Source organism: Poeciliopsis prolifica, unplaced genomic scaffold (assembly GCF_027474105.1).
Source record: "Poeciliopsis prolifica strain line A6 unplaced genomic scaffold, Auburn_PproV2 SCAFFOLD036, whole genome shotgun sequence".
NCBI lineage: Eukaryota > Metazoa > Chordata > Actinopteri > Cyprinodontiformes > Poeciliidae > Poeciliopsis > Poeciliopsis prolifica.
In genome coordinates this window covers 722,501-745,291 of record NW_026562411.1, presented here as the reverse complement: position 1 = coordinate 745,291, position 22,791 = coordinate 722,501, and the positions used below count along the sequence as shown (strand labels likewise).

The 22,791-nt window shown below is 42.8% G+C and overlaps 3 protein-coding genes across 3 annotated transcripts in view; 1 reads left to right on the top strand and 2 right to left on the bottom strand.

The window, feature by feature from the left end:
- Nucleotides 1-354: 354 nt before the first annotated feature.
- On the top strand, nt 355-10,514 carry cunh2orf69 (chromosome unknown C2orf69 homolog). The gene is made up of 3 exons (XM_055052846.1): nt 355-843; nt 7,319-7,557; nt 8,963-10,514. The coding sequence occupies exons 1-3, from the start codon at nt 583-585 to the stop codon at nt 9,426-9,428; spliced, it is 966 nt and encodes a 321-aa protein (XP_054908821.1). The 5' UTR covers nt 355-582; the 3' UTR covers nt 9,429-10,514.
- LOC129374436 (serine/threonine-protein kinase 17B-like) lies at nt 10,495-16,676 on the bottom strand. The gene is given in 9 exon segments (XM_055052844.1): nt 10,495-12,173; nt 12,525-12,704; nt 13,257-13,305; nt 13,651-13,777; nt 14,311-14,449; nt 14,526-14,662; nt 14,665-14,740; nt 16,114-16,291; nt 16,463-16,676. Coding segments are annotated over 8 exon segments (1,056 nt in total). The 5' UTR covers nt 16,239-16,291; nt 16,463-16,676; the 3' UTR covers nt 10,495-11,950.
- Nucleotides 16,677-20,516: 3,840 nt separating this feature from the next.
- The window catches only part of hecw2a (HECT, C2 and WW domain containing E3 ubiquitin protein ligase 2a), a 32,657-nt gene continuing 30,382 nt past the window's right edge, over nt 20,517-22,791 (bottom strand). Inside the window, 3 exon segments of the mRNA XM_055052838.1 lie at nt 20,517-20,685; nt 21,337-21,446; nt 22,412-22,497. Coding sequence (XP_054908813.1) covers nt 20,574-20,685; nt 21,337-21,446; nt 22,412-22,497 — 308 coding nt within the window. The 3' untranslated portion in view covers nt 20,517-20,573.

The following is a 22,791-nucleotide window of genomic DNA, read 5'->3' as shown; positions in this document are numbered from 1 at the left end:
GACAGTTCACTGTGCACCGCTTCCTGTTTGGGTTTTAACAAGATAAAGCGTCCAGTATCTCTGCTGCCATCTTCTGGATGAATTTGGTTCCTGCAACCAAACCAGTCGGTGTGTTTACGAGTTAACTTATGAGTCAAATATAAGTCACTGAATGTTTCGGTGCTCCGAAACATTCAGTGACATTCATTTCCAATCTAATGTGTATTTCTTGAAGGATTTAGTTTCGTTCTTACTACATTTATTTGGTTCGCAGAAAAATGTGGCTGAAAAGCTCTGTTGACCAGAACCGGAACCGGAAGTAGGTTGGCGGGACTCCTCTTGTGTTGTCTCTTTGTTACAGGAAGTACATCAGCTGCTGGTTGTATTTTGGGGAAACAGCGCCGCTCTGTGGTCACAAACGGTCTAACTGTTAGTGTTTGAGTGAATTTGTTTAAAAATGCGGCGCAGTGCGCGGCGGGTCACTGTTGCTAACTGACAGTATTTATTGCAGTTTGCGGGACAGGAAGCCGTTGCGGTGCTGCCAGCCAGCAGCAGCGTTCACTGCCTCAGACAGAACCCGTCCGGACTCCAGTCCGGGACTCCATGTTGTCTCCCAGAGCTTTAGCAGCGGGCGTCTCTCTCATCACCGTGGCCGAACACACGAGCTCCGTGGCGGGAAGCCGGGCACCGCAGGGCTCCGGCTGCCCGAGCGGGAGGCGCCTGCAGCGGCTGGTCGGAGTCTCCGGCTGCGGGCCGAACCGGGTCAACGACCTGCTGCTGCTGCGGCCCGAACCAGACGAAGAGAGCAGCTCCGGAACCAAGGAGAGCAGCAGACACATTGTTTTCTTCCACGGAGACATCCAGGTCAGATTCCACCAGGGGCGTCACGCAGCTGCGCAGCCGAGGGGGCCGGGCCCAGAAAATAGACACAATATAGACACAATATATACACAATATAAACACAATATATACACAATATAAACACAATATATACACAATATATACACAATATAAACACAATATACACAATATAACACAATATAACACAATATAAACACAATATACACAATATATACACAATATAAACACAATATAAACACAATATAAACACAATATAGACACAATATAAACACAATATATACACAATATAAACACAATATATACACAATATATACACAATATAAACACAATATATACACAATATATACACACAATATAAACACAATATATACACACAATATAAACACAATATATACACAATATAGACACAATATAAACACAATATATACACAATATAAACACAACATAAACACAATATATACACACAATATAAACACAATATAGACACTATATATACACAATATATACACAATATACACAATATAGACACAATATAAACACAATATATACACAATATAAACACAATATATACACAATATAAACACACAATATAAACACAATATAAACACAATATAAACATAATATAGACACAATATATACACAATATATACACAATATAGACACAATATAAACACAATATATACACAATATATACACAATATAGACACAATATAAACACAATATAAACACAATATAGACACAATATATACACAATATATACACAATATAGACACAATATAAACACAATATATACACAATATAGACACAATATAAACACAATATAAACACAATATAGACACAATATATACACAATATATACACAATATAGACACAATATAAACACAATATATACACAATATATACACAATATAGACACAATATAAACACAATATATACACAATATAAACACAATATATACACAATATAAACACAATATAAACACAATATACACACAATATAAACACAATATATACACAATATAAACACAATATAGACACAATATAAACACAATATATACACAATATAAACACAATATAGACACAATATAAACACAATATAAACACAATATAAACACAATATAGACACAATATATACACAATATATACACAATATAGACACAATATAAACACAATATAAACACAATATAGACACAATATATACACAATATATACACAATATAGACACAATATAAACACAATATATACACAATATAAACACAATATATACACAATATAAACACAATATAAACACAATATATACACAATATAAACACAATATATACACAATATAAACACAATATAGACACAATATAAACACAATATATACACAATATAAACACAATATAGACACAATATAAACACAATATATACACAATATAAACACAATATATACACAATATATACACAATATAAACACAATATAAACACAATATATACACAATATAAACACAATATATACACAATATAAACACAATATAAACACAATATACACACAATATAAACACAATATATACACAATATAAACACAATATAAACACAATATAGACACAATATATACACAATATAAACACAATATAAACACAATATATACACAATATAAACACAATATATACACAATATAAACACAATATATACACAATATAGACACAATATAAACACAATATATACACAATATATACACAATATAAACACAATATACACAATATAAACACAATATATACACAATATAAACACAATATAACACAATATAAACACAATATAACACAATATAGACACAATATAAACACAATATAAACACAATATATACACAATATAAACACAATATATACACAATATAAACACAATATATACACAATATAAACACAATATAAACACAATATAAACACAATATATACACAATATAAACACAATATATACACAATATAAACACAATATATACACAATATAAACACAATATAAACACAATATAAACACAATATATACACAATATAAACACAATATAAACACAATATAAACACAATATAGACACAATATATACACAATATAAACACAATATACACAATATAAACACAATATAAACACAATATAAACACAATATAACACAATATAAACACAATATAAACACAATATAGACACAATATAAACACAATATAAACACAATATAGACACAATATATACACAATATAAACACAATATATACACAATATAAACACAATATAAACACAATATACACAATATAACACAATATATACACAATATAAACACAATATAAACACAATATATACACAATATATACACAATATAAACACAATATATACACAATATAAACACAATATAAACACAATATATACACAATATAAACACAATATATACACAATATATACACAATATATACACAATATAAACACAATATAAACACAATATAGACACAATATAGACACAATATAAACACAATATAAACACAATATATACACAATATAAACACAATATATACACAATATAAACACAATATATACACAATATAAACACAATATAAACACAATATAAACACAATATAGACACAATATAGACACAATATAAACACAACATAAACACAATATAGACACAATATAGACACAATATAAACACAATATAAACACAATATAGACACAATATAGACACAATATATACACAATATAAACACAATATATACACAATATAAACACAATATATACACAATATAAACACAATATAAACACAATATAAACACAATATATACACAATATAAACACAATATAAACACAATATAAACACAATATAGACACAATATAAACACAATATAAACACAATATAGACACAATATATACACAATATAAACACAATATATACACAATATAAACACAATATATACACAATATAAACACAATATATACACAATATAAACACAATATAAACACAATATATACACAATATATACACAATATAAACACAATATATACACAATAAACACAATATAAACACAATATAAACACAATATAAACACAATATATACACAATATAAACACAATATATACACAATATAAACACAATATAAACACAATATATACACAATATATACACAATATAAACACAATATATACACAATATAAACACAATATAAACACAATATATACACAATATAAACACAATATAAACACAATATACACAATATAAACACAATATAAACACAATATATACACAATATAAACACAATATAAACACAATATAAACACAATATAGACACAATATAAACACAATATATACACATATAAACACAATATAAACACAATATAGACACAATATAAACACAATATATACACAATATAAACACAATATAAACACAATATAAACACAATATAGACACAATATAAACACAATATATACACAATATAAACACAATATAAACACATATATACACAATATAAACACAATATAAACACAATATAAACACAATATATACACAATATAAACACAATATAAACACAATATAAACACAATATAGACACAATATAAACACAATATATACACAATATAAACACAATATAAACACAATATAAACACAATATAAACACAATATAGACACAATATAAACACAATATATACACAATATAGACACAATATAAACACAATATAAACACAATATAGACACAATATAAACACAATATATACACAATATAAACACAATATAAACACAATATAGACACAATATAAACACAATATATACACAATATATACACAATATAAACACAATATAAACACAATATAAACACAATATAAACACAATATAAACACAATATAAACACAATATATACACAATATAAACACAATATAAACACAATATATACACAATATAAACACAATATATACACAATATAAACACAATATATACACAATATAGACACAATATAAACACAATATATACACAATATAAACACAATATAAACACAATATATACACAATATAAACACAATATATACACAATATAAACACAATATATACACAATATAGACACAATATAAACACAATATATACACAATATATACACAATATAAACACAATATATACACAATATAAACACAATATAAACACAATATAAACACAATATAAACACAATATATACACAATATAAACACAATATAAACACAATATAAACACAATATAGACACAATATAAACACAATATAAACACAATATAGACACAATATATACACAATATAAACACAATATATACACAATATAAACACAATATATACACAATATAAACACAATATAAACACAATATATACACAATATAAACACAATATAAACACAATATAAACACAATATAGACACAATATAAACACAATATATACACAATATAAACACAATATAAACACAATATAGACACAATATAAACACAATATATACACAATATAGACACAATATAAACACAATATAGACACAATATAAACACAATATAAACACAATATATACACAATATAAACACAATATAAACACAATATAAACACAATATATACACAATATATACACAATATAAACACAATATATACACAATATAAACACAATATAAACACAATATATACACAATATAAACACAATATAAACACAATATATACACAATATAGACACAATATAAACACAATATAGACACAATATATACACAATATAAACACAATATAAACACAATATAAACACAATATATACACAATATAAACACAATATAAACACAATATAGACACAATATAGACACAATATAAACACAATATAGACACAATATATACACAATATAAACACAATATAAACACAATATAAACACAATATATACAATATAGACACAATATAAACACAATATAAACACAATATAAACACAATATAGACACAATATAAACACAATATATACACAATATAGACACAATATAGACACAATATAAACACAATATAGACACAATATATACACAATATAGACACAATATAAACACAATATACACACAATATAAACACAATATAAACACAATATAGACACAATATATATACACAATATAAACACAATATAAACACAATATACACACAATATAAACACAATATAAACACAATATAGACACAATATATACACAATATAGACACAATATAAACACAATATAGACACAATATACACAATATAGACACAATATAAACACAATATATACACAATATATACACAATATAAACACAATATAAACACAATATAAACACAATATAGACACAATATATACACAATATAAACACAATATAAACACAATATACACACAATATAAACACAATATAAACACAATATAGACACAATATAAACACAATATATACACAATATAAACACAATATAAACACAATATAGACACAATATAAACACAATATATACACAATATAAACACAATATATACACAATATAAACACAATATATACACAATATAAACACAATATATACACAATATAAACACAATATAAACACAATATATACACAATATAAACACAATATATACACAATATAAACACAATATAAACACAATATATACACAATATAAACACAATATATACACAATATAAACACAATATAAACACAATATATACACAATATAAACACAATATAGACACAATATAAACACAATATATACACAATATAAACACAATATAAACACAATATATACACAATATAAACACAATATATACACAATATAAACACAATATAAACACAATATAAACACAATATATACACAATATAAACACAATATATACACAATATAAACACAATATAAACACAATATATACACAATAAAACACAATATATACACAATATAAACACAATATATACACAATATAAACACAATATAGACACAATATAAACACAATATATACACAATATAAACACAATATATACACAATATATACACAATATAAACACAATATAAGAATGTGACGCAGCATCAGCAGCAGGTAGCACGGATCGACGGGTAGCACGGATCGACGGGCTCTGGTCTCGTCCTCAAACTGAACGGTGAAGCACTTCCTGTTCAGTCTGGACCAGAACAATAAAGTTTTGGGTTGTAGTTTTAAATATGAAACTCTTCAATATGTGAAGTGGGATCATTAATATGTTCCTACTTGGTTTTATCTGCTGTCATTGACCTGTTCTGGTTCTGTCTGGACCGAACAGAACCAGAGGTCCTGTTCTGCTGGTGCAGGCCAAGCTGTCTGTGATCCAGCAGACGATGAGCTCAGAGATTCTGCTTCTCACCGACCTGAGGCAGAACCAAAGATCCGGTCAGGAGCGGTTTCCTCCAGAACCGTTTGGGTTGGGATCGGTCCGACGCTCCAGTACGACACCTGGTGGTTGTTTGGTGAGGTTGAACTATGGACGTTGAATTGAAATCTTGTTTTTTCCGTTGGCAGAACTTCAAGGAGGAGATGTCCCTGCAGCCGGAGGCGTCTCAGTTTCTATCCTGGAGTCTGGAGCAGGTGGCTCTGGTTCTGGCCCAGCGGTTCCCCAACAGGAACATCTGGGTGGTCAAAGCCTCCCGCATGTACCTCAACAAGTTCAGCTGCTACCAGAACTTCGTGGAGAGCAACATGTTCGGTGCGCCGGAGCACAGCGGCTACAGCGCCGACGGCGGAGGTTTTCACCAGCTCAGGTCGGTTCCCTTCACCGCCGGTAAGGGGTCGGGCAATTGGTCAGTAGGGGTCGGGAGGTCCAAATGGACCCAGGACGTTCTCAGGCAGGAACATGAACAGAGGAAAGATCTGGGGAACAAATTTCTACTTCTGTTTGTCCAGATGATGAAGATCTGCCTCAGTAGTCATCTTCACTTCTCCAAGAAACACAAAGACCGTCGGTCCATCCAACCGACTGTCCGTCCATCCAACCGACTGTCGGTCCATCCGACCAACTGTCGGTCCATCCGACCGTCTGTCGGTCCATCCAACCGACTGTCGGTCCATCCAACCGTCTGTCTGTCCATCCAACCGACTGTCCGTCCATCCAACCGTCTGTCTGTCCATCTAACCGACTGTCCGTCCATCCAACCGACTGTCGGTCCATGCAACCGACTGTCGGTCCATCCAACCGACTGTCGGTCCATGCAACCGACTGTCCGTCCATCCAACCGACTGTCGGTCCATCCAACCGACTGTCCGTCCATCCAACCGACTGTCGGTCCATCCAACCGACTGTCGGTCCATGCAACCGACTGTCCGTCCATCCAACCGACTGTCGGTCCATCCAACCGTCTGTCTGTCCATCTAACCGACTGTCCGTCCATCCAACCGACTGTCGGTCCATGCAACCGACTGTCGGTCCATCCAACCGACTGTCGGTCCATCCAACCGACTGTCGGTCCATGCAACCGACTGTCGGTCCATGCAACCGACTGTCGGTCCATGCAACCGACTGTCCGTCCATCCAACCGACTGTCGGTCCATCCAACCGACTGTCGGTCCATCCAACCGACTGTCTGTCCATCTAACCGACTGTCCGTCCATCCAACCGACTGTCGGTCCATCCAACCGACTGTCGGTCCATGCAACCGACTGTCGGTCCATGCAACCGACTGTCGGTCCATGCAACCGACTGTCTGTCCATCCAACCGACTGTCGGTCCATCCAACCGACTGTCGGTCCATCCAACCGACTGTCTGTCCATCTAACCGACTGTCCGTCCATCCAACCGACTGTCGGTCCATCCAACCGTCTGTCTGTCCATCTAACCGACTGTCCGTCCATCCAACCGACTGTCGGTCCATGCAACCGACTGTCGGTCCATCCAACCGTCTGTCTGTCCATCCAACTGTGTCCATCCGTCCAACCAACAGTTGAATCAGAACTTGAAATGCATGGCAGACTTTATTGCTGATCAATAAACTGTGATGATTAATCATTAGCTTTGTTAGCATTAGCATAAAGTCCAGAAATGGACAGAAATCCTGATGTTTCGTTTCAAGGTTTTGGATGTAAATGCGATTTTGTCTGTTTGACCTTTAAACTCTTCAGGAAGTAGAATCACAGCTGATGATGATGATGAGATTCTTCTTCTCTTGTCAGGTCGCTGCTGACCAACGCCATGGAGCGGGCCAAGCTGCCACCTGCAGGGGGCGCCGGCGGCCTGCCGCCCGGGTTCTCCCTGACCCTGGTGGGCTTCAGTAAGGGCTGCGTGGTTCTCAACCAGCTGGTGTACGAGCTGCCCGGGGCGCGCGCCGACCCCAACATGGCCGCCTTCGTGCAGCGGATTTCGGACATGTTCTGGCTGGACGGGGGCCACCCGGGCGGCAGCCGCACCTGGGTGACGGACCGCGAGGCGCTGAGGGAGCTGGCGGCCAGCGGCGTGTCCGTGCACGCGCACGTGACCCCCTACGAGGTGCGCGACCCCATACGGGCCTGGGTGGGCCGCGAGTACGGCGTGTTCATCCAGACCCTGGAGGAGCTGGGCGCCTGCCCCAGCAGGAAGCTGCACTTCCAGGACGAGCCGCCGTCCATCCAGAACCACTTCCGGGTCATCCTGGAGTTCTGAGTTCTGCTTCCTGTTTTGGTCTTAGAACTTTATGAACGTGAGGGAAACATGTTTACATTTATGTTTATTTAATGTTTAATCTAATTATATATGATGTAGCATTCAGAGTAAGGAGGCCCAGAAATGACAAAATTAAACATTAATTTAAATAAATAAATACTTGATGTAATGAAACATTATAAATGGTTTCAGTTTGACTTCAGGAACAGGAAACATAAGTAAACACAATTCATTTTATGCATTGGCTATTATAAGTTTGCATCTAAATTATTGATTTTCATATTTAATAGTCTTAAATAAATGCACATGTATCTTTCTAATGAGCTAATATGTGGTTTTGTCTCTTCTGGCCTTCCGTACCGGAGGTAAACAGCCTCTTTCATTCCTTCAGTCTGAACCCAGGCTTTATTTTTCTTCCTTTGATGAAGTGAAATATGGCGGTTCTGGTTCTGATAGAAAGCTCCAGAACTTGACCCGACCCGTTAGAACCTATAGGCAGAACTGTGAGCCTCAGAACCGATCCAACACAGGAAACAGACCGGATCAGAAGGTCCGGGCCGATCATTTTGGGTTTTTAATTACTCTTCAGAACTGACTGTGAGGTTCTGATTCGGTTCTGATGGGCATCACTGGGAGTGTGGAGAGGAGGTCCAGTACCAGTTTGGATCGGGTCAGCCAACCTGTTAGCCACTGGACGGAGGAGGAAAACCAGCCCACAGCATGATGCTGCCACTACTGCCTCCAAAACAAAACTATCCCAGTTTATCTCTACCATGGAGTCAAATATCTCAGCATCCAACCAAACATCCATCCAGTTCTGGTTTCAGCAGCTGAAATTAAAACAGTTCCATAATCAATAAAATATAAATGATTGGCCTCCAGGATGGATGAAGCACCTCCCCTCTTTATCACCTCCTCTTCTTCCTCAGTTAGCAGTGCGGCTAACAGGAACTGAGCAGCTGCTTTTCCAGATGTTTCTGCTGAATGTAACTTCTGATGCATTCCTTGCTGTAGTGCTGCTGGTGGCCAGCAGGGGGGCGCCACTGGGACAGACACGCCACGCTGATTGTGTTTTCTACAACTTTAATGAGCTTTTCCAGTTTGCTGTGTGACGCCTACAGATTAGCCAGCAGTTATCAGATTACAGATTATTTATTCTGTTCAAGATGTAATTCCGCTCAAACATTAAAAAACAAATAAAATAAAGTTACATCGTTTCAGCCGTTGGTCTCTGTGCTTGTGGCTGATTTGACTGGAACAGGAGGAATCAGCAGAACAAACATGGAGGTCCATTGAAGCAGCTGATGTCAGACCGGCTCCCTACGGCGGCGGCGGCGCGGGGCATCCCGGGACGGTGCGTCCTCACTGAGCCCTTTGTGCCCCGCGGTGAGGTCATGAGGTCAGCCGCTGCGGCACGCCGCCTCTCACTTCCTCTGCTCCCTCGTTTCTCTCCTTCAGCTGCCCAACAATCCAAACTCCTGCAGAGTCGTCCTGCAACACGTTTCTACTTCCTTCAGTTCCTTTCAGCATAAAAGCCTCCTCAATCAGCTGCTTCCCTCCACAATCAGCCAACATTAAGACATGAGCTCATGGTTTCATAAAACATCCAGAATCAGTCCAGCACATAAATAACATTAATAACAACAAGAGCAGGCCTGCGGCAGGCGGAGCGGCGCCCTGAGATCATCACTCGGAGAGGCTTCAGACACGCCCCTTCCTTCCTGCACAGGAAGAAAGTGCTAAGGAGGAAGTGACGTACGGCGGCCGAGCGGTGCGAACACGATAAAAAACATGATGCCAATACAAAACCTATCGATCAGAAAAACTCAGGAAACGGAAACTCTGCTAACGCCTCCACTGAAATCCTCCAGACCACCAGGGGGCGCCGATCTGGAGCAGGCCCTCAGGAGGAATGTTGGAGGAAGGAAGAAATACTTCACATCTTTTTCAATAGTTTTTATAACAGACCAGCAGCATAATATCTCCAGGCTCCCCCTGGTGGAGCGGAGGACTGAGTTTACAATGTTTGCTGTTTTCCATTTCGCTCGTTTCCTTCAGTTTTTCTGTTTTGTTTTGGAGTTTCATCGTTCAAGTGTTTGCAGCTAGTTTTGGGTGTTAGCTGCGCCCGTTAGCCGCCGTACGTCCCGACAGGAAACGGTGCGCGGCGCGAACATCAGCTGCTCTACAACTAAACCCTGAGCTACTTTGGGTGCAGAGATCCCGCGGGGAGCGGCGGCGTTACGAACGGTTCTGCTGGCGACGGCAGCAGGCGGCTCTTCCTGGTGACCCTGACAAGTTTCCCTACCTTAAGGCATAGATTCAAACTGCATAGATTCCCTACATAGATGCTGCAGTGCAGGCGTCATGGAGGCGTCCCGCAGGGCAGCTGGACAGAATCAGGAAGCTGTTATCTTTGGTTGGACTGGAGGATCAGTGAAGCAGAGTAGAGCTTCTGGAAGCTAAAATTATTTAAAACAGAAGAAGAAGAAGAAGCCGTCTGCGCCGCTTCGCCTCAGGGGTCATCAGAAGTCGCCGTCTCCGGCCGTCTCCTCCTCCAGGCGGAACCTCTTGGCGTGGGAATGGGGCGAGTCCAGGAAGTTCTCCTTGTCCTCCTGCGGCGCCGCCCACTTGGCACCGCAGCTCCGCTCCCGGACGGGCCGGACCAGAACCGGCTCCGGGTTCAGGCACAGCGGCTGCTGCCACAGCCATGGGTGGCTGAGGCACTCTGCGGCGCTGGGCCGGTCCCTGCGGGCCAATCAGAGGTCAGAGGTCAGAACTTTCGGCTGATCCGGATCCACATCGACCCAAAGGTTCATCGCTCCAGAGAAACGTTCTGAACAGAGGTTCTGAACAGAGGTTCTGAACAGAGGTTCTGAACAGAGGTTCTGAACAGAGGTTCTGAACAGAGGTTCTGAACAGAGGTTCTGAACAGAGGTTCTGAACAGAGGTTCTGAACAGAGGTTCTGAACAGAGGTTCTGAACAGAGGTTCTGAACAGAGGCTAAATTTGGTAAGAATTGCTGAGTCTTCAATAATAATGACAGACTTTCCCAATAGTCCCGGTTCCGTCCCGGTTCCGTCCCGGTTCCGTACTCACTCTGGCGCTTTCACCAGCAGCTTCCTGATGAAATCGACGGCGAGTTCAGAGACGCGGCTCAGCGCGTCGCGGCTGTAATCCACGTTGACCTGCGACACGTTCAGGTACGTCTCCTGCTTGTCGTCTCCGAGGAACGGCGACTCGCCCGTCACCAGCATGTAGGCGATGACGCCGACGCTCCTGCAGGCGGAGCAGAGAGCCGGGTCAGAGAACCGGGTCAGAGCGCCGGGTCAGAGCGCCGGGTCAGAGAGCCGGGTCAGAGCGCCGGGTCAGAGAGCCGGGTCAGAGAGCCGGGTCAGAGAGCCGGGTCAGAGCGCCGGGTCAGAGCGCCGGGTCAGAGCGCCGGGTCAGAGAGCCGGGTCAGAGCGCCGGGTCAGAGCGCCGGGTCAGAGCGCCGGGTCAGAGAGCCGGGTCAGAGCGCCGGGTCAGAGAGCCGGGTCAGAGAGCCGGGTCAGAGAGCCGGGTCAGAGAACCGGGTCAGAGCGCCGGGTCAGAGAGCCGGGTCAGAGAGCCGGGTCAGAGAACCGGGTCAGAGAGCCGGGTCAGAGAACCGGGTCAGAGAGCCGGGTCAGAGAGCCGGGTCAGAGAGCCGGGTCAGAGAACCGGAGCAGAACCAAATCCTCGCTCCACGTTCCTCTGACGTTTCGAAATGTTTCATATTTTATTTTGAAGATTAAATCTAACCGGACGTCCTGACCCTGTTGCCATGGTTACCCCTGCCAGGTGACTCACCACAGGTCCGTCGCCGTGGTGATCGGCTCGTAGCTCAGAACCTCTGGAGCTGAAACACAGGAAGTCTGATGTCATTCAGAGTTTCATCACTTCCTGTTTCCTGTGCTGACAGCAGGACCAGAGGAAACGGTTCAAAGTGTTTCTATGGCTACAGATCTGAAAAGTGTGGAGTGCACTGAGGTCAAAGGTCAATCACTTTCCCCTGAAACCAGCAGAAAGAAAAGCTGGAATCAGCTTTGTTACTAATGGAGACGGAGGTCCGATTGAACCGGACCGGGTCGGGTCCGATTGTACCAGGTCGGACCGGACCTGACCGGGTCGGGTCCGGTTCGATCGGGTCAGGTCGGGTCCGATTGTACCAGGTCGGACCGGGTCGGGTCGGGTCGGGTCTTACCTACATACTCGGGCGTTCCCAGGATCTCCCGCAGCTCGCCGGTCGTCCCCAGGCGCCGCGCGAGGCCGAAGTCGACGATCTTGATGTCGCCCGGTGGCGCCAGGCTGGTCAGCAGGATGTTCTGAGGCTGGAGGACAAAATGGAGGACGAGTTCACCGGACCGGGTCAGGAGAGGGTTTACGCAGCCGTCGACATCATTAGCAGGTCCACTTTCCACTCTGACTCATATTTGCTTTCAGAACCAGCAAAGAAACAAAGAGGTCCGGTCTGAGCCGACCCGGTGAGACCGGTTCAGGTCAAAGTTCAAGTAGGGTTCAGCCACCGCTCCCTCCGGTCCGGGCTTTGACTGGACCGACCCAGAACTTCAGCAGAACCTCAAATCAGATGGAGAAAAAATCTGCAGAGAACGAACCAACGTTTCTATTGGTCGGGCCGTGAAGCGGTTCTGGTCGGGAGAACCGGTCCAGCAGCAGTTTGTTCATTTGCTGCCACACCAGAATAAACATCTCATAAACTTTAATAAATGAAATAAAGTCAATAAATTTAGTTGAACTTTTCAAACATGGAGTCAGAAAATTAAACATTGAAAAAAGGAACCCAGAGAAATACTGAATGCTTAAATGGACCTGCTTCATGTTCTGGTTCTGGTGTGTGTGAGACCTTAAGGTCCAGATGGACCAGCTGGTTCTGGTGCAGGTGTTGGACCCCCTCCAGGGTCTGTCGGATCAGCCGGGTCACCTGGGCCTCAGGCAGCAGCTCCTCCGACACGCACAGGTCAAAGATCTCCCCGCCGGCGGCGCTGCAGACAGAACCGGATCAGAACCGGGTCAGAACCCAGTTGGAACCGTAACCCGGCGGGCCCCAGGTCCACTCACTACTCGAGCAGCAGCACCAGGTCGTGGTCGGTCTCGTGGGCGGCGTACAGGTTGACGACCCGCGGGCTGTTCCGGGCCAGCTCCAGAACCGCCATCTCATGGACGGCCTCGGCCCGGCAGTCCCGGCCCCGCCTCCTCTCTTCCTCAGGAACTTGGCGGCGAACTCTTTCCCCGAACTTTTCTCCACGCAGCGCTTCACCACCGCAAACTTCCCCCTGGGTCAGAGGTCAGAGGTCAGAGAGAACCCACTGAGGACCTGCAGACAGGTCTGTGCAAAAGTTTTAAACCATCCAGACCTGCTGCTGGTTCTGATCCGACTTTTACAGGAGGAAAATATATTTATGAAAAGGAAATGTATAAAAATATGAGATGTATTTAAATAATAAAATAATTTCTGGGCAGAACAAAAAAAACCATCAACAAATAATCATATTGACGATAATATTGATGAGGACGCAGTTTGTAGATGCAGATCAGGTTCTGATCAGCAGGACTAGATCCAGCTTCCTCCCAGAACCAGTCGGTCCGGTCCAGTCGGTCCGGTAGACCTGGGACTGACTGGACCACCCAGACGCTGACCACATCTACTGTTTCCACCTCTGGACTAATCAGAACAGTTTGGACCAGGCGGTTCTGGAATCATCCACTCTGGGATCGGCAGGTGCTGCCTGGCAGCCAGCCGTCCAACCTTCAGTCCAACCTTCAGTCCAACCTTCAGTCCAACCTTCAGTCAGGTCCAGTTGGACGATGCAATTGAGATCAGGCGTCCAGTTGGACGCCTGATCTCAGATCAGCTGGAAGCTTCCTCCACTTCCTGTTTCAGACCTCCACTTCCTGTTTCAGACCAACATGGAGTCCGGTTCTCCTTTCTGCGTTCTGGTTCTTCCTCACCCACCGCAGAGCCAGCGGGCCTCACATGACCGCAATGTGGTTACCATGGTTACCACAGTTCGAGGTTAAAGTCCAGAGTCCAAAACATGGCGGCCAGAGAAGCAGGCAGGCAGTCAGTCAGTCAGTCAGTCAGTCAGTCAGTCAGTCAGTCAGTCAGGTGGCTGACTGACTGACTGACACCTGATCAGAACCTGATCAGAAAAAAACATGAAACAAGAATCTGGATCCTCCTGATGGTCCAGTTGGATAAACCAGGAGAACCTGGACCGGGTCGGACCGCACTGGGTTTATAGAAACATCAAATATATATTAGTGATATTTAGTCTGGATTAAAAACCTGCCGGACCAGAACCAGAGACCCAAATGACAAATCGCTTCACAAATACAGAAATTACCGTAAAAACTGAGAAAACATGTTAATGTTTAAATAAAGGTTTGACCAATCACACACTAAAACAGACCATAATGTACATCAGTAAATGCTGCTGTACCTAAACTGAAATATGAATGAAAAGGTTCTGCTGCGATTCTTGTTTCTGTCATAAAACTTTAATAAATCATTTCCGGTCTGAATAATTGACTTTTTCCTTTCAGATCAGATCAGGAGCCAAAGGCTTTACCGAAGAACCGAAACTCTCAACATGAGGTCCCGGTCCAGCCCGGTTGAACCGGACCGGGTCGGAAAGGAGCCGCTCACCTGCCCAGCTCTCCGGTTACGTCATATCCGACCTCCAGCGGCTCGGCGCTGATCGGGGTCTGGGGCTCCGCCAGCAGCCCGGCGGCCAGCAGCCCGCTGCGGCTGTCCAGCCGCCTCCGAGACATGCCCCGGTCCTCCGGTCCCCCGGTCTTCCGGGTCCGGTTCCGACTGTTCAGCCCTGCGAGAGAGCAGAACCGAACCGCGCGGCTAGTTTAGACTGGTCACCGAGCTGCGGGTTCACTCCGGTTAGCCAACGGTCGCCAAGTTAGCTCGACTACTTCTAAAGCATCCGGTCCAAAAGTGAGTTCGAGCGGTTCGGTTCCTCTCGGCTCCGCCTTGGCGAACCCACCTGGCTGTGAAGCGATCCGGACGGCTGGTTCTGGCTCCTGTTCACCTGGTTTGTTTGTTTATCCGGAGTCTTTTCGATCATTTTTACATCCCGTTTGACATGGTTCAGACACGTCACTCCACTGCGGCGCATGCGCACTGGCGTGTTTGGCTAAAAGTTTCAACAGTTTTCTTTCGAACAGCCGTGGGAATTCCGTTTCCTTCCCGGGATCCGACTCATCCAGCAAATGTCTTTCCATTCCTGCTGATCTTTACAAACATGATGGGAAAGTAAAAATTGACCTCAAGTAAAAATAGTACGACTTCAAAGTATCATTACACCCAAGAAACTACTGAAGTAAAAATTAACAGTATTTGGTATAAAGAAATGGGTCATGACCTATGATGTAGTGTTTTAAAATAAGTCAAAAATAAACACTTTCCCAAGTCATATGGGAATTAGCTGACCTCTTGAATTATAATACACACATCATGGATTTTGTTTTGCTTTTATAATTTATAATAACCAGGTTTATAATTCAACACAAACAGTAAAATCTAAAATTTTAAATGTAACTCATCAAAGTTCAAATTCAATGAAGAAACATTTCAATTTATTTTTTTGTTGAAAATCTCAGCAGGTCTTTTGTTCCTTTCAGTCATGACTTTGTTAAACATGTTTCTGCTCTCATTGTGACTCCTGAGCCCGGTTCTATGTAGGTTCTAAAGTAAGTCCACCTGAGCAGCAGGTCGCGGTTCTGTGCGTCACTGAAAGACGTACAGAAAAGCCTTTTGGATCCCAAAGATCCAAAAGGCTCAAAGAAACTAAATGAAGGCCTAGTCAAAGTCCAGACATATTCAGCTGAACCGATGAAGCATTGTGAGCATTGAGCTCTGACCTGCAGGTCCAGTATTTAAATCTTCTCAGAGTAACTAGTTCCTTTTACTTGAGTAACTTTTTTAGAAACGTACTTTTACCTCATTGATTTCATATCTGAGGAAAACAGAAACATTCAGACCTGCAGCGAAACTCAATGAGAAACATTTTCTTCTGATTTTATTTTCATTTTGATCCCTAAAATACCAAAACTTTAACTTTATATTTTGGTCCGTCTGCTGATCAAATATTAAATGATTGATAACTTGAGTTATCAGTACTTTTTACCAAATACTTTCTGACTCGAGTCATTTCTTTGATTTCTACTTGAGTAAATTTATGAATTATTTCGACTCTTGTGTTTTGTCCAGTCTGGGCTCCTCTGTACATAAATTCATGTTTTTAATATTTTGTTTCAGTCAACCTGTTGCTCCCTCTTTGAACCTTTTGTTTTGCTTTAAAGAATATTTAGTTGTAAATTTAGTTTTGACTATTTTTTAAGAGTATTTGTTTGGATTTTAATTCTTCAAACATTCAGCTAGAAAAGACAAAGAGAAGGAAAATGACAGGTTATGATGGTAAACAGTAGAAGAAGAGCCGCCTGTCCTATCAAATGCTCCTCCTGTTTCTTTATTACAATCTCAGTGAAATGGAGACAAACATACAGGCGCCTTGCATAGAGTGGAGATCTGAAAAGTGCGTCCGGGTCCGGAGGGAAATGTTCCAGAACCTCCAGGTCCGACCGGAACCTGAAGCTCCTCATGCACAAAGTTCCCCAGACATGAACCCAGAGGTGAGATGAGTCGGACCGGACCAGAACCGGCCTCCCGGTCCGCTCCGCCAGGCCCGAACCTTTGGTACAATCGGTGCAAAACGGACATATTTTCACACGACAGACAGACAGACTTACACACAGACTCATGGTTCTGTACACGGTTCTCCGAACCCCGGTCCAGTCAGCTCATTACTAAGATAGACGGTTCAGAACCATGCTGGCCCGGCGGGCCGACCCGAACCGACCCAAATCCGTCAATGGAGAGCAGGAATCCTCATGCACAGGAGCTAGAACTACTTCAACATGCAATATGGAGCTATAACACAGCGCCACCAAGTGGTCACTGCCAGGAGCAGCTCACGGAGCCGCACCGGACAGACCCTGCATGCAGGATTGGACTGGGAGCACTGGGAGGAAAGTGAAACCACCGCGGCTCCTGTGGTCTGACTCCAACAGGCTTCCGTAGATCTAACATGCAGCGTCTCCAGCGGGAGGACAGACAGATGTCTTATCTTACATTTTGGACAAAGAGCAGCGTTTCACTGAAGACAGGTGTCCCAGTTAGGAAGAGGAAACCATCAGAGGCACTGGGACAAAAACAATCCTCACATCCAGAAATTCAGCTGAGCTTCACAGAAACATCCGGGCTGAAGAGGCGGAGAGGATCAGGCAACATCTGGCCAAAGGTCATCAACAGGTCAGACGCACCAGCTAGCTGCAACTCTGGAGCGCCCAGGTGTGTTAGCCCAGCTAGCTGCAGCTCTGGAGCGCTATGGTGTGTTAGCCCAGCTAGCTGCAGCTCTGGAGCGCTATGGTGTGTTAGCCCAGCTAGCTGCAGCTCTGGAGCGCTATGGTGTGTTAGCCCAGCTAGCTGCAGCTCTGGAGCGCCCAGGTGTGTTAGCCCAGCTAGCTGCAGCTCTGGAGCGCTATGGTGTGTTAGCCCAGCTAGCTGCAGCTCTGGAGCGCCCAGGTGTGTTAGCCCAGCTAGCTGCAGCTCTGGAGCACCCTGGTGTGTTAGCCCAGCCAGCTGCAGCTCTGGAGCGCCCAGGTGTGTTAGCCCAGCTAGCTGCAGCTATGAAGCGCTATGGTGTGTTAGCCCAATTAGCTGCAGCTATGGAGCACCCTGGTGTGTTAGCCCAGCTGCAGCTCTGGAGCACCCAGGTGTGTTAGCCCAGCTAGCTGCAGCTATGAAGCGCTATGGTGTGTTAGCCCTGCTAGCTGCAGCTCTGGAGCGCTCAGGTGTGTTAGCCCAGCTAGCTGCAGCTCTGGAGCACCCTGGTGTGTTAGCCCAGCTAGCTGCAGCTCTGGAGCACCCAGGTGTGTTAGCCCAGCTAGCTGCAGCTATGAAGCGCTATGGTGTGTTAGCCCTGCTAGCTGCAGCTCTGGAGGGTAGCTTAGCACAACACCAAAATGGAAGAACATCAGTAGTGACCTCAGGAGCAGCTGTTCAGTGGTGGGCAACGCTAACTCAGCTGTTACTTCCACTAATGCTTCAGAGCTGTAACGATGTGATTCTTAGCAGAAGCTAACACTAAAGCGCTACATCAACAGGGTGTTTAGCAGAAGCTCATGCTAATCATAAACACAAGTTCAGCTAATACAGAATCATTATACCAACATGTGATTTAGCAGAAGCTAATGCCGCTGCGCTAATCATAAACAGAAAAGAAACAAACTGCTGCTACGTGAACAATTCTTAACAGTCGATAACTTTATTAAACCCAGTAAACCATCACTTTGGAGTTTATCTGAAAAACTTAGCTTAGCATAAGCTAACTGTGCTAAACATATTGAAAGTTAGCAAAAGCACTAAAAGAGAACCGATCTGCATGTAGCACATTAGTGGGAGCGTGCCCACCACTGCAGCTGCGCTGGGTCTGAACTGGGTCATCAGCAGAACCTGGATCCAAACCCAGCAGAACTGAGCTGGACCAGAACCAGAACTCGGTCACAAAGCTGAGAACCTTTGACCTCATTCAAGGACTGAACAGATCCAGGTAATATTTATTATGGCATTCACTGTGTTTCTGACTCCGGCCCGTCCAGCTCCAGCCGTCCAGAACCTTCTGGAGTTCTGGACTCGTACATTCAGCCGCAGGTTTGGTACATTCGCCACCACGTGGGAAGTGATGTCATCTGTTAGAAGGAAGTGGAAGTATTGCTCGTCAGAAAGGTGTGGAAAGTACCGGCTCTCCAGAACCAAACCCATCAGACCCGGCCCGTCCTCCAGGCGGTCCGGTTTGTGCGAACAGGTGAGTGAGTGCAGGTGACCCCAGAGTGAAGGTCGGCCAGAGCGGCTGCTGAGATAAAGCACACATGTGGCTCAGTGACAGAAACGGGTTCACATGAAACGAGAAACTTTACAACATCCAGCGGTTCTGGTTCCGTCTCCTCAGAAACCGGAGCGACTGAGGAGCAGCAGGTTGGTGCGCCGTCTGTTTCTTCTCTGATTCTCCTCAACGGACCACAGGTTTCCAGACGCTACTCCAGACCGAAGGTGCTGGTCTCCTCCACGGCCGTCACCAGCTTCTCATACAGCATGGAGAAAGACGGGTAGGGAGGCAGGTCCAGCCGGTTGAAGCAGGTATGAGCCCTGAGGGAGACGGAGAGACGGTGCCACAAACCAACAGAGAAACCAAAAGGCTGAACTGAATGAGCCAACAGATAAACGAGGGATGAATGGATGAACTGCAACCTCAAGTTATCAGGCAGCTTCTCCTGAGGCTAAATGAACAGAAACACCCAAAAAGCTGACCAACAGTCTCAGAACCATCGGGTCCGACCACAGAACCAGCTAACATTTCGTTGCTAAAGGTCAACAGGGTCAAAGGAAACCCGAAGCGAACACTGGAGCAGAAACCTGACGAACTGGGAGCAGCAGAACCGGGCCACAGGTCCGGTTGGAGTCGGCATGGTGAGGATCTGGGCTGCTTGTTCTAACAAGGTCAGAATCACCTCCAGAACCTTCTGACATCACAGGAAGCCAAAGGAAATAACCCTGGACCAATCAGAGCTGGTGGGCGGGGCTTAAACAGGAAACCAGTCTGAACTGTGGTTGGTTGTTTAATGTGAAAATAAAAACTGAGATATGAAATATTTCCATTTAGCTGCCCGATAATTCAGAGAAAAGAGTCAAAATTCCACTTCTACTTTCTGAAACTTTCATGTTCAACGTTTATTTAAGTGGAGAATAAGATGATCCTCCTGAAGGAGAGCTGCCTGGGCAGCGTCTCTCTCTCCTCACCTGGGTAAAGACGTGATCTTCCCCCATTTCTCCACGCAGAACCTGCGCGGTCCGTTGCTTCCGCGCAGCGAGGCGAAGCCTTCGTAAACGCTCGACGTTCCCGTCACGAACTGCAGCAGAAACAGGAAAACCGTCAGCTGCTGAACAAACGGGGGATTCACACAAAGGCCGCATCAATCACTCCGCTTTAAACTGACTGCCTAGTCAAAGTCCGGTCCTGCTGTGAGGTGTTGATGCTGGTCGACCTCTGACCTCTGGTCCTCCAGGTCTGGGTTCAGTTTGAATGTGAACGCCATGAGGACCAGAGAGCGCTCCAAAAGCAGGAAGTGGACTACAGTGCAGGGCATTCTGGGTAAATCCAGCCAAAGGCAACGTGTTAGCCTAGCGTTAGCAGCAGAAATGGCTCCTGGTCTTCAGCCAAAGACTAAAGAGAAATCACTAAACTCTGACGCCTCCATCTTGGTTCATCTGGTGAAACAGGAAGTTGCTCTCAGCGTCTTCAGAGGTTTTAGTGTCGTTTCCTGCAGTGGTTGTTGGTGCAGCGCCCCCACAGGCCAGGAGGGGAACAGGCTGGTTGGACTCAGAACCACAGCAGCTGGAGGTGGAGCAGATGATGGAGTTCTGGTTCTAGTAGAACCGGGTCGACCGGACCGTCAGGAGGAAATCAGACACCATCATTCATCTGATCAGAGTTCAACATCAAGATTTCATGATCAACTGGATGTCAAACAATCAGCTGTACCCAAAACCTCAGAGAAAAGGAAACGCTGCAGGTTTATTGTTCAAAATCATGTAGAGAGAAACTAGTGACCCACTTCACAGATTAAAATATCATTTATATCTTTTAATAGTTTGCATCTTAATCCTGCTGGAAGTTTAAGGTAGAAACTCTAAATTAATTCAGCTGATCTGTTTTTATTAATAAAAGCCTCAGCAGCTGTGATAAAGTCCAGATTAGTTTCCTCTCAATGTCCCATAACAATAATATTTAGCAACTATAACAATAAAAGTCTGTTATGGAACGCAGTCCCCCCGCTGTGCCAGTCCCTCCACCAGGGGGCAGCACCTCTCCTACCTGCAGCAGCCGCAGCCTCTGCTCGTTGTTGAACCGGTCCACAGCCGCCCAGAACCAGCGGACCACCATGTGGTTGTCATGGTAACCTGAGGCAGAGATGATGCTGAGTCATGACTGCTGCTGCATCAAACATTTCAACTAAAAATCTACATAAAAACCATCTGTAGTCCATCAGCCTGACAACAATAATAACAGAAAATAATTAAAATTTAAATTATGAAAATATAAATGCAAAAAATGTAATAAAAACTGAATTAAAGATAAAAAAATCAGAAATATAAATTAAAGAAAATGTAAAAAATGATGCACATTTTGAAGCATCTATTTAAAACTGCAGAGTGTGGTTGATCTGAAAGGTGCGGAAGGCCTCTGCCTCGTAC